The 14,099-nt window shown below is 44.2% G+C and overlaps 1 protein-coding gene across 2 annotated transcripts; it reads right to left on the bottom strand.

Moving 5' to 3' along the window:
- Nucleotides 1-2,884: 2,884 nt before the first annotated feature.
- Nucleotides 2,885-10,013, bottom strand: LOC115576777 (zona pellucida sperm-binding protein 3-like). Of its 2 annotated transcripts, none has more exons than XM_030409339.1 (11): nt 9,415-10,013; nt 9,217-9,319; nt 8,643-8,761; nt 8,431-8,549; nt 6,779-6,882; nt 5,876-6,053; nt 5,518-5,635; nt 4,123-4,214; nt 3,807-3,901; nt 3,166-3,315; nt 2,885-3,029 (listed from the first exon to the last, which is right to left on the bottom strand). In XM_030409339.1, exons 1-11 carry the CDS (start codon nt 9,853-9,855, stop codon nt 3,022-3,024), a joined length of 1,527 nt encoding a protein of 508 aa, XP_030265199.1. In that variant the 5' UTR covers nt 9,856-10,013; the 3' UTR covers nt 2,885-3,021. The 2 variants fall into 2 exon arrangements, with proteins under 2 accessions (XP_030265199.1, XP_030265200.1); XM_030409340.1 differs by having other exon boundaries at nt 3,166-3,303; nt 9,415-10,007.
- Between the last annotated feature and the right edge of the window lie 4,086 nt (nt 10,014-14,099).

Raw genomic sequence — 14,099 nt, 5'->3', positions numbered from 1 at the left:
CGATGATGATGATGATGATGATGATGACAACGATCCTCTGCGGCCATATGAAGGCATTAACACCTTTTACACTCTGTTGACTCCTCTCGAAGCTGCAGGCAAGTTTTACATGCGCAAAAAAATAAAATAAAAAAAAAAGCATACTTTGCAGCACACATCCCAAAATCAGGATGAAATTGAGACGAGCATATCACAGCTCCGGAAACGAAAGATGGCGGTGTGCCACATTAGCGAAAATTAAATTGTGCAGGAAATGTTTTAGGCAGGGGTGTAACGAGGGTTTCTGGGGGGGAACCACAGGTGGCCGTGTTCACCTCCTATCCTACAGCACTGACAGGAAGTGGTGCTTCTGGTCTCCCTTGGTATCCTTTATGGGAAGAATAATGCCTCCCAACAGATAGAGGATTAGACGCCAGATGGACACGAAGTCCGAGAAGTTCATACGTCAGCGGACTAATTTGCCATACGTAGGTCTTCAGACTATGGTGGAAACGCAGACCGAACACAGGCTGAAAGAACCTTTCACTGTCATTCTTTAAAAAGCCGCTCCTGTGACCAAACATGTGGAGACTCAATATTTCTGTCATGGCGATAATTAAGGATTATGACCTCCAAGTGCATTTTAGCATCTTTCAGTTTATTGTTTTGGATTCTCACCAGCCTCACCAACCTCGGTTCCAGCCAAAGATTACCCAGTCTTACCCACCTGGTGAACATAGTGGAGGATTTATCATCGAAAAAGAGTCAAACAGAGCTAAAAAGAGAGCCAATATCGGAGCAGGACTCCAAACGAATGCTAATGTTGCTCTCTGTCGGCTGCTGTGTAAATAGGCATTTGCTTGCTAATCCATTCGCCATGTTTACTTCATGAGGTGACCATAGCTTGTTCTGCCACACCCAGGTGGCCAAAATAATCAATAGTAATAATCAAAGTCTTGCTTTCCCGTTCTGCGGGAGAAAAGTATTTGGACAGCTCCTTGTAGCGAATCAGTTCCCTTTCTTCTCTATTTGAAATTCACACAACGCTCCCCACATCCTGGATGATTCTCTTCAGGGCGAGGGTTATGCTTTGAGTCTATCACCGTGCCTCTGAGTGTGCACTGGTTGTCGCTGTCATGCTTCCTGCTGGTGCATCGTTAGGTATGGCTTTTTATTAGCCTCTGGTGTGTTGGGAGATGGGAGGGGGGGGGGGGGGGGGGGGTCAGCGTCGCACCGGCAGTAAACTAGCACAGCCGTCAGCCCCACACATGGGAACAAACACCCCATTAAACCATGGCCTTCACATATTACTGTAATAAAAGCCCCTGCTCTCGCCTTTATGGGCTTTTTAATTATGTCTATTCGTCTTCCCGGGCTTGTGAGCAACAGTTCATGATGAGCCCCATTTCGCGAATACCCCGCCAATGGCAGAAAAGCTGGAGGGGGTGAATTAAAAAAAAAGGGAAAAAAGACGAAAATTGCCCGAAGCTAAAATATGACTGTTGTTACTGGGATGGTACTTTATGTTTTACCTCGCAGCATGGAGCCAATGGCGCTGCTTTCCACTCCATTCTTTGAGGGGCTTTTCTTTGTTTTAGATGTGGATCGGTACAAAAGGGAAAAAATCTCACGCGGCTAAGGTGAATTACATGGCAGCTCAGTCGTAATGGCGGGAATTAAATCATTTCCCCGTGATCAGGGCAGTGGCTGGACCAGCTGCAGGCTCCCTAAAAAAAAAAAAAAAACGAACCATACAAATCATCCATGCATGAATTCAGCATAAAAGGCCAGCTCACTTTGGCTCATTTCATACTTTGTGCACTTGCCTCCCTTGTCTAGTACATGTATATTCACACTAATATGTAGACAAAAGGTCACTCGCTGGCCACCTCCTCATCTGCCCCCCATGTTTAAGATATTCCAGACACACCCAAGCACATTAAAAAAAAAAATGTCCTTCTGCATACTCTGTAAGCCGTTTTTAACTTGCATTATGCCTCAAACAGAGCCAAACCCTACCTGGTATTAGAGCAAGATGATTGATAGAGCAATATACAGTGCCTCTTTGTGCACACAGCATACATTTTATGGCCAGGTCATTTTCTGCAAGGCTGGACACTACAGCTTAACCCCTTTTAACCCAGCCAAGCCTAGAACACTTAGCCTATACAGAATGACACTGCACCTGAGCAATATACTCTACATGTGCAACCGAATGAAGCCATGTCCTGCAGAGAATTACTGATAGTTTCAAGTTCTAAGGTAGCTCCGAAGCTATGGGGGGCCGGAGCTTTAATTGATTACCGTTGCTTAGTATGCGCTTTGCTGTCATGACTAGCTGCAGTTAGAGGAGTGGAGCTAAGTGGTTCTAGTAGCTGACTGTACCGCAGTCAGGGACTGAACACAGCCTCCAAGACCGATGGAGGTTCGTTTGAAGATGGGGAACATAGTACAGAGGCGATTTACAGCATCTCTGGATGATATGGCAGGTGCGGACTGGAGCATGAAGCGGCAGAGGATAGATAGGTGACAAATGATGTGTGGGGCCACAATATTTTCACATTGTGTTGAATTTAGCATTTATTTTGACCAAACCAGAATTGATTGCGGGAAGACAAAACAAGACACTTTACTTTCAAACTCTTTGCAGTACAAAAAAAGTATTACAAGACAGGAAGGGCCGGTGCTAGCTAGATAGCATGCTAACATTAGATGTCTTTGATATAATGTCAACACTGTTGTTTCTTCATATTCTCTAGATGAGTTCTTTGAATGTTCTAAACTAAAATTCCGGCCATATCAAACACATAGCACCTTTAAGTAGAATTCTGTCATCAGATTGAGATAAAACAAACCGACACGGTCCTTAATTGCCTCTGCTTCGGAGGAAAAAAGGAACAATAAGGATTGACTATCAAGGTTTTATTGCCTTAAATCAAGTACTAACAGTGTATCCACTTGTCTTGCGTAGTCGGCTGCAAATGAAAGCTAGCACAACACAGCCACTGCTGCGCCCACTCCACAAAGCGGGGTCATCGACAACTAGGAGGCTGAAGAGAGCAAAAGACAACATTTGCGCCATTAGCTATAGAATTAAGCATTAGTGTTAGCAGAAAAAAAGTGAATTTGAAAGCTTTTTTCCCATTGGTGCTGATCCACGTGTGGAAACCACCAGCGCCGCCTCACCTGCCCAAGTCACTTCATGTGTCTGGAGCAGAGATGCTGGCTCCGGGAGAAGCTCAGGCGGCTCAGTCAGCTCCTCTTCCCCGACGTCCCCCTCCAGCAGGATCGGGCCCAGAGCAGCCGTCCCCTCCCACTGCAGATCTGGAAGAAGCACTGCAGGTTCAATATTACGAGGGGCAGAGGGAGGGAAAGAATTAAGCGCGTTTAGGCAGGTGATTCAACCATTTACGACACGACCGATTGGTTGGACAATTAAAAAGGGATCAGCTCAAAATAGGGAAAAAAAAAAAAAATCAATCCTGGTGCATAAACAGCATGTGTGCCAAATGAAGGCAAGTTAGCTTGACTAAATATGGCTGAAACCTTGGCTGGATTGTTATTCTGTGGCTGATTATGTTTAACTCCTTGTTGTTAGGAATCATTTGGGTTAATTCTCTATATGATTAGGTGCCGCTTGCTCCTTCAGAACCGCTCAGATGGTCTCGAACCAGTAACACGGACGTAAAAAAAAAATACCTTTTTTTGTGAAATCTTTGGTAATTTTTCAATCACATAAGATGTGTGAAATGTCTCCCCTCGTGTCAGTATTCAGTGTTGAAGATTCATCCCCAGGTGTGATGTAGTGTTGCTCGTGTAAACTGTACCAGCATCTGCCGCAAGCCCTCTTTTCTGTCTCCGCTCACTGCAGCTGGTCTCACAGCAGTTACACACCTTATTGTCTCCACCTGATGCCACCCATCTGTCCAGAGCCCAACAAACGCGTTCCGTTACAGAGGCTGAATACATCTTTTTAATGGCATCAGAGTCTGAAAAGAAACACTTGAAGACTTGCTTGTTACAGGATTCGGGGGTGGTATAATTTAAAAACACAGGAACAGGAAATCGGCAAATAAAGTAACTCAACAACTGTCACATTAACATCTGTTAAGGTTTGAGTGAATTATATTCGCGGGGACAAACCTGTTGGCTTCAGTCAGGAATGAGCACACTTTGTGTTGCGAGTTGACAGGAACGGAGACTCTCGTTGCCGTCAGGCGACATGTAATGTAGAGCTACGAGGAAGTTGAAAAGCGCATCAAGAGACACATTCAGTTTGAGTAGATCGAGTTCAGGTTGACCAAACATGTGCTTTTTGGATTCACTGAATTAATACAGCATCATGTAAAAAAAAAAAAAATAATCTGAATCTGAAATCTTGACGGTCGCTAGCATGTTTAGGTCCGTACCATCCGCAACCAGGGGACAAATGTATAACCCATGCGTACGCACGGATGTCGTACTTGCACCACTTTCTACGCAGGTTTCCAAATGTATAAAAATGCACATCTTCGCTTCACTTCCTTGCTAAAGTGCGAACCTAAGCTTCCAAAAATACTTCTTTTCGTCTGTCAATTTGTTCAACCCTGACTTGAAGTTCGCAGTTACGCTTTTTCGTCAACTGCTTCTGCGCATTTCCCATTTTGTGTGTACACAGATTTCTGCACCTGAATACATGCATTTTTGTACATCTGGCCCCAGGTGTTAGAGTGACAAGCGCCAAGACAAAAGGATCAACATGTTGTATTATGGTAAATAGATATACAATATATGGGAACTTTTTTTTCCTAGCCATTTTGGGAGTGAATTTAAGACATTTCAGCTTAAATTATTCAACCTGGCAACCTCTTACAATAGAACTATTCCACGATCTGCTTCTGAAAATACAGCCTCACGTTTTTTTTTATAATTCTCTTCAAGTGTGATGTATTCTTCTGTAACCATGATGTGCAAAAGGTTTTGCCAAAACCTCAATAAAGAGGGACTTTCCTGTTATTATAAAACGTTATTTTGCATTCGGGAGTGAATTTCCTATTTGGCAAAACGATCAAAGTTAATTTAATGTTAAGACTCATCCAGAAGATGATTGTGCGGAGGCAGTAAAGGTTTTCTGAGTGGATACCGGCTCACACTTACGGCGCCGCTCCACTCTGGCTTCTTCGACCCGTATTGTACTTCATCAGTCCTAATGCTACCTGAGAGGCCGTTCATTTCCTCAGTTGGAAAATATTTGAAGTAATCACGGATAACAACCTAAAAAAGGTAATACGGCCTGCAAACAACACTTACTAGAAGCACATCGAGTGCCAACTTAGCGCATGAGAGACTAACAGAGCGGCTGAAACAGTGTTAAAGTAACACCTCGGCTGGCGCGGGCCAGCTGGTCGCGTCAAGACACACCTCGACAGTGATGATCAGGGCGCTTTAATGGACAAAAACTGAGGAAAAATTGCCCGACGCGTAGAACGTCTGACTGCATGATACACCATCAGTAGTTCTGAACTGTATACACGCACATTTCCTGCTAACTGCACTTACTGAATTCCTGTGATCTTGGTGGAACCTGAAGGCTTTCAGCTGGAAATTCAGTTTATCCTCCTGGCTCCTCTGCATGAAGTAAGACTTGGCTCCCGTCAGCTTAGCGTCACTTAAACACCTTATATGGAAGAAAAAAGAAAACACACACACACACACACACACACACAGGCTTCATATTCATAAACACAGAAAAAAGGGCCGGAGTTTCCATCTCCTCACAGGACAATAAATGCTCCCATCACACACTGTGTGATACGCAGCACACTTAAATCTTCATTATTATGACTAGCCGAACCCTCCCTCTTCAGTGTTTACATGTGGTACTCTGGCGCCGTTGCAGCCAAGCGGCCTCTCTCACCCATGGTTGCGAATGAAGGGGTATCTGGGTCGGGAGTCGGGGTCGGGGGTCACGGTGGCCACGCAGCTGTCCACGTAGACCCTCAGCGGCACGTGGTGACCCTGGGCGACCGCCGCCTCGATGTGCATCACGTCGCTCAGGAAGTAAACACTAGACTGCCTCTGTTCCTGCCAGTCATCTAATCAAATACAGACCACAAAAAATAAAAAATAAATAATAAATAAGTGGAAGAGTAATGCCGGGGCCATCAATCGGATTAGATGAAACTGAAATGATGCCTGTGGGGGGGGGAGGAGGTCGGTGAATGGGATGTAGGTACTGTGACAATAAGAGGAAAAGTACTTTAAAAGCAATAAATGAATTACAGATGTGGCTTCGTCATTAATGTGGATAAGAAAGGGGGGGCCTGTGCCTGCAAAAACTAGTTTAAAACTTTCATAATTCCCTTCATAGCCTCCTACAGCCCCGTGCTTATTTTACATTAAGCAAATCACAGGAGAGATGGAACGGAAAAGTTCCGCCGGGGCCCGACTTTTCAGACGTGCAACAAGCTGGCGCGCTTCGCCATCTACGTCGCGTTAGCTCGGAATTAATTAGAAAACATAATCAGCCGCTTATTGATCGCTTTATTGTGCGAGTGACCCCGTCGGGTCAGCTGCAGCCTACGAGGCATGTAATTTCGGCTCATCACCATGCATCAAAAGTTTCCCTCCTGTTTATCAAGCCGCTGTTTAGCATGTTAAACAGCCACGGCGAAGTCTGCGAGGCCTTGAGTGATTGCAATTAAGGCCGTCGCTGGGGAAATTAGCCAAACCGTCTGGCGCAAATCAAAGTTTTTTAAAAACTGCACAACGTCGGCTCGAAGTTTGTGGCTTTTTTTTGTTGTTGTTGACGAGTCCCCACCTGTCATGAGACGCAGGGAGAAGTGCAGCTGCTGTTCCGCTAACATGTTGGAGGCGAATGGCTTCCAGGTAGGCCTCACGGCGTTGCTGCTCACATAATGCCTCCTGTGAGGACAATTAAAAAAAAAAAAAAAAAGGAGAAGAGAAAAGAAGGGAAGGACATGCTTTTCACTAGAGGGAGGCTCATCGAGGAAGAAGATGAGTACTTCGCTCACAAGGGGAAGGACAGGAGTGGAGAGGGGATACACAACACGGGAAGACAGGTTTATACGACAATAACACAGTTAGATTCAAGCCTTAAGACGTTTTAATACCAATCAGAATGCAATTTTGTATTCAGCTTCGTTTGGAAAGGAAACGTTGAACGTTAAATCAAATGAAATTTGCTTCATCACATGTACATTCCACGTTTACACAGAGTTTCACATGCGATAAGCTTTTATCACATGTGAACAACTGATCTTAAGTACGTCACTGAAGTATAATAATGAGGTACTTCTTGCTTTTCAAAAATACCTCAACTCTTACTCCTCTATAATTAATCCATAACTTTAGTTCCTAGTTACTCTGCAGATGACATGCGACATCAGACCCAAATTAGCACGTTTAAGTCAATTTAATCAATCAGATTAACAAGCACATAACGGATTCCAATAATCACTCAAATGCTGAATATCTTACCAATAATATAATAAGAAAAAGACATTCACAAATGGCTCAATAGATGAGTGCACATGCCATTTAATGCCCCAATAATACTTAAAATAGATGCAGGCGTTCATTAATTTATAAACATTCTTTTGTATTATTTATTTAATCTATGTAATGTATTTTTTCAAATTTGTTCTTTTTTTTTTGTTCTTTTTTTTTTACATTTTCTTTATTGTGCGTTTTTACAGAAATTGTGTATTTACAGAAAACAAAACAGAAATAAATACATTTTAAAATGACTAACTACATAAAATGAAAATTTAAATGGGAAAGTTTAAAAAAAAAGGGGGAATTAATAAATATAGATGAATATGTAAATACATAAATCCAGAAGCAATTTAAAACAAACAAAAATGTTGAATTTTATAAATCAATGAAGGTCTACTTGTATGTCCAGTTTGATTTTTTTTTTGGCCAATTTATTTATGGCACTACTAGTCCTCCATAGAATACAGTGTGAGCAGCTGTAGCAGAATTTTGCTATCTGGTTTTATCCATATAACTGAGCCTACTCCTGCTGCTAGCAGTGTTGACAGTGACTACATTTACGTGCACACTAAGGTTATGCATTTGGGGTTTTCGCAGCAGTTGCCTGTTAAAGGAGAGACACACCTACTTTTGAACATTATGGTCTTGGACAGCAACAGGTTTTTTGGGATGTGCGCAAATATCGCAATGCTGACCTTCCCAATAAAGTGGGGGGTGGGTGTCATCGGACCCTACGCGGCTGCATGCAAATGGGATTATTAGTGAAAACATTTATGAAGTGACGTTTCTTCCTTACGGCAGGCGAGACAAAAGTATTTAAGACCTGGTAAGGCCTTTTGTTGAGGAAACTACATTCAATGCTTTAAGACTTTCCAAGACCTGCAGACACCCCGAATTATCAGCCCCAACAGCGGGGCTAGAATTGGACTCGGCAGGCCAAAAGTGGAGCTTTACCTTCGATAGTGACATTCAATTACCACCTCAGCAGGGTTGGTCTTTAAAATGACTGTGTTGCCAATGGGTGTTGGAGAGTACTTCAGAGAAAAGGAGTAGATGAGGGATTCTTCAGTCATCTGGGAGAAGAAAAACACACACACACGCACAGCAGTTACTTCAAATACACAAAAAAAGGTAGACGGCTGGAGAGAAAGCAGTGAGCCACACACCGTCAGTGTGCTGCCGCAGCCCTGCAGCTCTGTCTGGAACTGCAGGATGTGGTCGGCGGCGTCTCGTGCAGCGCAGCCTCCTAGGGTCAGATCGCTTGGACGGATCAACTGACCGTTCCCTAAGAACAAAGGGGAAGAAAAAAAAAAAAAAAAAGAAGATGCAGCTTAAATAAGGCCCATTACCAGAGGCCATTTCTCCTCCTGGTCCAGTCAATAACACTCGCAAGCAAGTGCAGGTTCAGCCACAGGACAAATAAAAAAGGTTTCTTAATGCATCGCCGTAAAGTCAGCGTTTCAGTGCAGAATGCTCCTTTCTCCGAGTGAAGAAATAAGAGGAAACATAATATTGATCGCCCGGTCCATAAGTCTGTGCCATTTGCAGTAATCAGCGCTGAGTGTCCCATCTTCACCGTTCCATTCAGTTTCTCCAATTCGGGCGCCCTCTAACCTGACCCTCCCCTTTTTCAGACAGCAGAGAAGAAGCCATGGTAAGTGGACCTGTGCAACTTTGGACGAAAAAAAGCAAAACAAAAACACAAGAGAGCAATTCAAACCAGAAAGCGGCAGCCATTACCTAAGAAGTTCTGTCTGACCTCTACGGTGACCTCTCCTTCACCACAGCGCGCTGCCACGCTGACAGCTGGCACAGGCTGCCGCTGCTCAAACTTCACCAGCACCTAGACATCATTCACATTTCATTACAGCGAAGCAGAAAATAAAAAAAAAAAAGGCTGCACAAGTCCATTAAAGGTAGAATCAAACAAAAAAGTACCTTTGATTCCTGCTTGACAGGTGGGTTCAGAACCGGGCCTTTAACCAGAAACTTTAACAACTCTTGAGCTTGGACGGCTTCCCTCGGCTCCAGCTGCTCCGAGGTCAGCTCTCTGGCCTCCGCCCTCTGCTGGTTCTGAATCGTCAGCCTCATCTCCACGAGAGGCCGGAGCTGCTTCTGTTTGCCGACAGCTGGGTTCCTGAGTTGGAAGCTCCGGAGCCGGTAGCTGACGGGCGACGGGGCCGGATCGCCCTGGCGCGTCCGGTTTGACTGATGGTCCGTCGTCTGAGGCGATCTGGGCAGCTGTAAGCTTGTTGTCGCTCGCTCTTGTGGGATTTGGTTCAGACTCTCGTTCGTGCTGGAGTTAAAAGCGGCGGCGCGAAGATTCCCACCTGAGAGGAGAAACACAAACCCTAACAGAACAGCCTCACTGAGCCCCATTACAACTTATCGCCCAAAAAAACCCTGAATTTTGGCTGTTTTCAGAGAGCGCTGCTGCTTTTGTCTTTTGACCAGGTTGTGGGAACTGGGCTCAGGCCACGCCTCCTCCTAATGACTTGATTGGATTCCAGGTGCAGGATTCACCGTCCTTTCCCCTCTTTCTTCCCTCCAACTGCAGATTGGATATTTAGCTGCCTGGCTGTGCACTTCAAGCCCGTCTCGCCAACTTAAACGCTGAGACCTATTTCACCTTTAAGTCATAACTGAATGTAAATATACGCATGCACATTTCCTAGTGTGAAAAAACCACTGAAAGAGTTGAGAATTCCTTAAATGTTCGAAATGGCAAAAAACGCTGCCGTCTGCCAAATCTCCACTTGTCGTGATGTTAATGAACGCAGACTTTTATCAACAGAAACAAGCCTGACCCTAACAGCGAGCGGCTTTCACTGCCCTCATGAGGCAAATCAATCAACACGCTCAGGGAGCCGAAAACCCCGGGGTTTTCTTGAATGTCACGGCGACGCGGCCGGCAGTCTGCAGAGTTCAGCGGGGTCGCTCATAAAGCTGAGATTTATGATCATCCTTGGCGAAACTTCACAAACGTCACCGCCACGATATGTATATGTGTGTGTGTGTGTGTGTGTGTGACAGGAGGCTTGTCTTGAACCTGTGCCAGCAGAAGTGTCAATCACGCGCTGACATGTTGTAAATCTCTCTCAGGTGAGACGGTCATGAGTGGCTGCGCGGCGTGATTTAGGACGTGTTGAACTCACCCCCCCCCCCCCCCCCCCCCCACACACACACACACACACAAAACTCCACTTAAGTTGCTTTAAATTGAGAAAAAAGCAGGTTGAGTTCTGAATGTGCGCGCTCCGGCACTGTCGTTACCGTGTATGGAGCTTTCGGGTGCCAAAGCGAGGATTTATGGCCACCCTATCACATCAAGTTTAAATAATCTAGATATATGGAGCATAATTTAAGACACTCGAAAAAATTCTGTTAGATGGAACCACACTTTTTAAAGATCTGAATCTCCACTTGAACTTTAGGGCGCTGGTGTGTTTTCCTTTTTTTTCCTCTCAACATGTCCCTCCCCTTTTTTGACGATGTGCCTTGAGTGCGTTGTCAAATTCGAGCTGTGTCAGCAGATTTCGGACAGGCCGCACGCACTGCGCCACAGGAGGTTAACATAAGCGAATCAGCTGACTGATTGATGGACTCGGCATAGCTCTACTTATGGATTTCTTTCTGCGAAGTGAAATGCTTGGAGGCAAATTTAGCTTATTCGGTAGCTCGCTGGTTGTGTATGGGCGTAAATAACATCAGCGGTTCATACAGTTTGGCAAAATATTTCACAAAAGTGAAGTGAAGAAAAGTATTTTTTGCCACAAAGGAAAACTGTGTGGAAACGATACGATCGCCAATAGTTGTTATTAGGATATATTAAAGCCACGTTATGTAGAAATTCACGTTTTGTGCGATGTGCGGCTGCTGTAAATACAAATCATAGATTTTGGGAACAGCATGTCAGATTTAATCTAAAACATGCAAACTACAAGTTGAAGTAAATTTATTATATTTATTTTATTTATTTATTACTGGCCACATCCCACTTAAAATAAAGCTGAATTAACAGAATAAAAGAAAGCTGTCAGTATTGAAATAATGTATCGTTCCTGCACAACTTATAATGGTGCATGTATTCCCCTGAGGTTCAGTTTGATTAAATCATTTGTTACCCTTACGATCCACTGGACAAACACACTCTTAAACACACCCAAATCCGTCTTTCTCGTCATCAAACAGACCTACTTGCGTAACTTGTTCCGGTAAGTACATATAGATAAAATCCATAATAAGGTTTCATTTAAAGAAACTCCTGTTCTGAAGGCTAATTTGGTTTAAACCACTTCCTCTTGATACAGACATACTAATCCAGGCTGACCTGCAGGAATACATTACAGCTCTTCCTCTCTGTCAGGATCTCCCTGCAGACTCCCCAACAGAGCGGCTGCTATTGTCAGGAACTGGCTTTTATCTTCTGCTGATCAGCGGCAAAACAAAGAGAGGAGTTGTGTGTGGTTTTTGTGTGTGTGTGTGTGTGTGTTACTTCAGTGGGCTGGAGTGAAATCAGTCCACCCCTGCCAGTCAGGCCCCCTCTGCTGCCAATCTCTAACTTGGTTAGCTGCCTCTAATTTGGCCCCCGGAGGGCCCTAATGTGGCCCCCGTGGGGGCTTCTGAAAAGGGGCCTGGCAGCCTCTTCCGCCGCACACTCACTCACACACACACACACACACACACACACACACTGCTGCCACACCCGTCAGCTTCTGTTTCCAATAAGCCTGCTGCATTTTGAGACAAGGACAGGATGATGCAGGTAAATGGGCCCGTCCTATGTTTAGACAATAAAAACACACACCACCCATCCACCAGATGGAAAATCGTCAACCAGGATGGCTCACCGACGCCGCAGATGCTCGGTGACAGTAACAAACACGCACACGCGCATGCACGCTCGCGTCCCTCCCCACATTTTGCTGACAGCACAAAGTCACAGAAACAGCTCGATTTGGCCCGCGCCGCACTGCACCATACGGATAACGGTTATGGAGGCTCATTAAAAACATGTAGTGGGAGATGGATTAGTTATAGCCTGCTGTTGTGGTGGGCGAGCAGCGTTTCGAGATCAGCGGATTTCTATGCGTTTTGTCAGCGGATGGATTTGCGTGGGACAGGGAGATATTTTCTGAGGGAGATTTCGCCTTCCAACATGTGCTGGCATGTGCTTTTAGGCACTGGCATCAGTTTCAGTGCCACCGCTTAAAATATCTTGGTATGTTGGCAATTTTTAAAAGGGAGCAAACATGTGGATCTGTCACGGGGGGTGAAGTCAAAGATGGAACTGGGCCGTATTTAATATTGGGGACACATCCCCCCCAATGATCAGATGAAGCTCAAAATGTCCCAAATATGCTGTTAAAACAAGATAGATGAAAACTAAGTACACGTCTGGATTTTGTATAGTCAGTGTGTTTAATTACAGGTGTTGTATCTTTATTATCAATTTCTGGATTTCTAATGCTCATGTGTAGAATGTAGATCTAGAGGTAAAACTAATTGTTAAGAACATTTTATCACGGTCACATTGCTAATTTACATTAGCGCGATAATTGCAATTCCCATTATGTGCTAGCATCAAGCTAAAAGGCTACGGACTAGTTATTTCTACGCATTAAAAAAAAGTGTTTTTTTCACAGCACATACAAAACATATGCCTGCAAGAATGACCAATCAAATATTATTTTAAGAATGTGGGGTAAAATTAATTGTTTGTCAAGAGTATATATAATCACTGGGCGCCGTTTAGCTCAGTGGGTAGAGCGCGCGTCCCATGTGCCGAGGCTCTGCAGCGGACCCGGGTTCGTCTCCTGGCCTGGGTCCCTTTGCTGCGTGTCACTCCCCCTCTCTCTCTCCCTGTTTCCTGTCATATCTTCAGCTGTTCTGTCAATAAGCCATAAAAGGCCAAAAAAATATATATATAAAAAAAAAAGAGTATATATAATCGCAATTTCGATACTAATTTACATTTCCGCATTAATCGTAACTGCTATCGTGTATTAGCATCGAGCTAGCGGACGGATCCGCTAATGGCAAAGTGTGCGTGAAGAAATAAACGTTATAAAAGAAAAGAAAAAGTAAAAGTTTGTGTTATTTGATGTCCAACGACGTGAAGAAAAAAAGTTAGCCCCGATCAATTTTGAAAATGTTAAAAACTAGCCCTTGTCTCTCGCGTCATTCAAATCTGTAGATAAAAAAATATCAAACTAAATAAAAAATATGTATTTAAAAATGTGCTATGCTAGGACAGGCAACCACCCACCATCGCCTGAAATAATCAATGCGAAGTGTAAACATAACATGAAGTTAACTTTGCAAACAGTTCTAGTACTGTAGTGTCCTGTCCTGCATGTGTTTTGTCCAAAAGGTGTTGCCATACCCCTGCAGAAGCTGTTGCTCCACTGCTGTGGGTATAATGAATATCACACACTGTACCTTCTCTTTCAATTGGATTAAGAAAAGGAAAACAACAATGTAGTATGAGCATTATGTAAGGCATATCACCTTCTTCTGACCCACCACACAAGGTTTGGTTCCCCCCCCCCCCCCCCCAGTGCTGACTCCACGGTTACGGCCCTGAAATACGTGAGCAAAGAGTGTGAGAATAGAGAGTGAGA

The sequence above is a fragment of the Sparus aurata genome, chromosome 24, assembly GCF_900880675.1.
Source record: "Sparus aurata chromosome 24, fSpaAur1.1, whole genome shotgun sequence".
NCBI classification, from domain to species: domain Eukaryota; kingdom Metazoa; phylum Chordata; class Actinopteri; order Spariformes; family Sparidae; genus Sparus; species Sparus aurata.
The sequence above is the reverse complement of the archived record's forward strand: the minus strand, read 5'-3'. Positions and strand labels throughout refer to the sequence as shown.

Bases quoted from the DNA above. Each gene is read 5' to 3' on its own strand.
- LOC115576777 (XM_030409339.1), bottom strand. From the start codon at position 9,855: ATGGGGCTCAGTGAGGCTGTTCTGTTAGGGTTTGTGTTTCTCCTCTCA. The intron at 9,320-9,414 runs GTACTTTTTTGT...AATGATGTCTAG, and splicing joins CTGTCAAGCAGGAATCAAAG to GTGCTGGTGAAGTTTGAGCA. The intron at 6,883-8,430 runs GTAAAGCTCCAC...TTGTCCTCACAG, and splicing joins ATTGAATGTCACTATCGAAG to GAGGCATTATGTGAGCAGCA.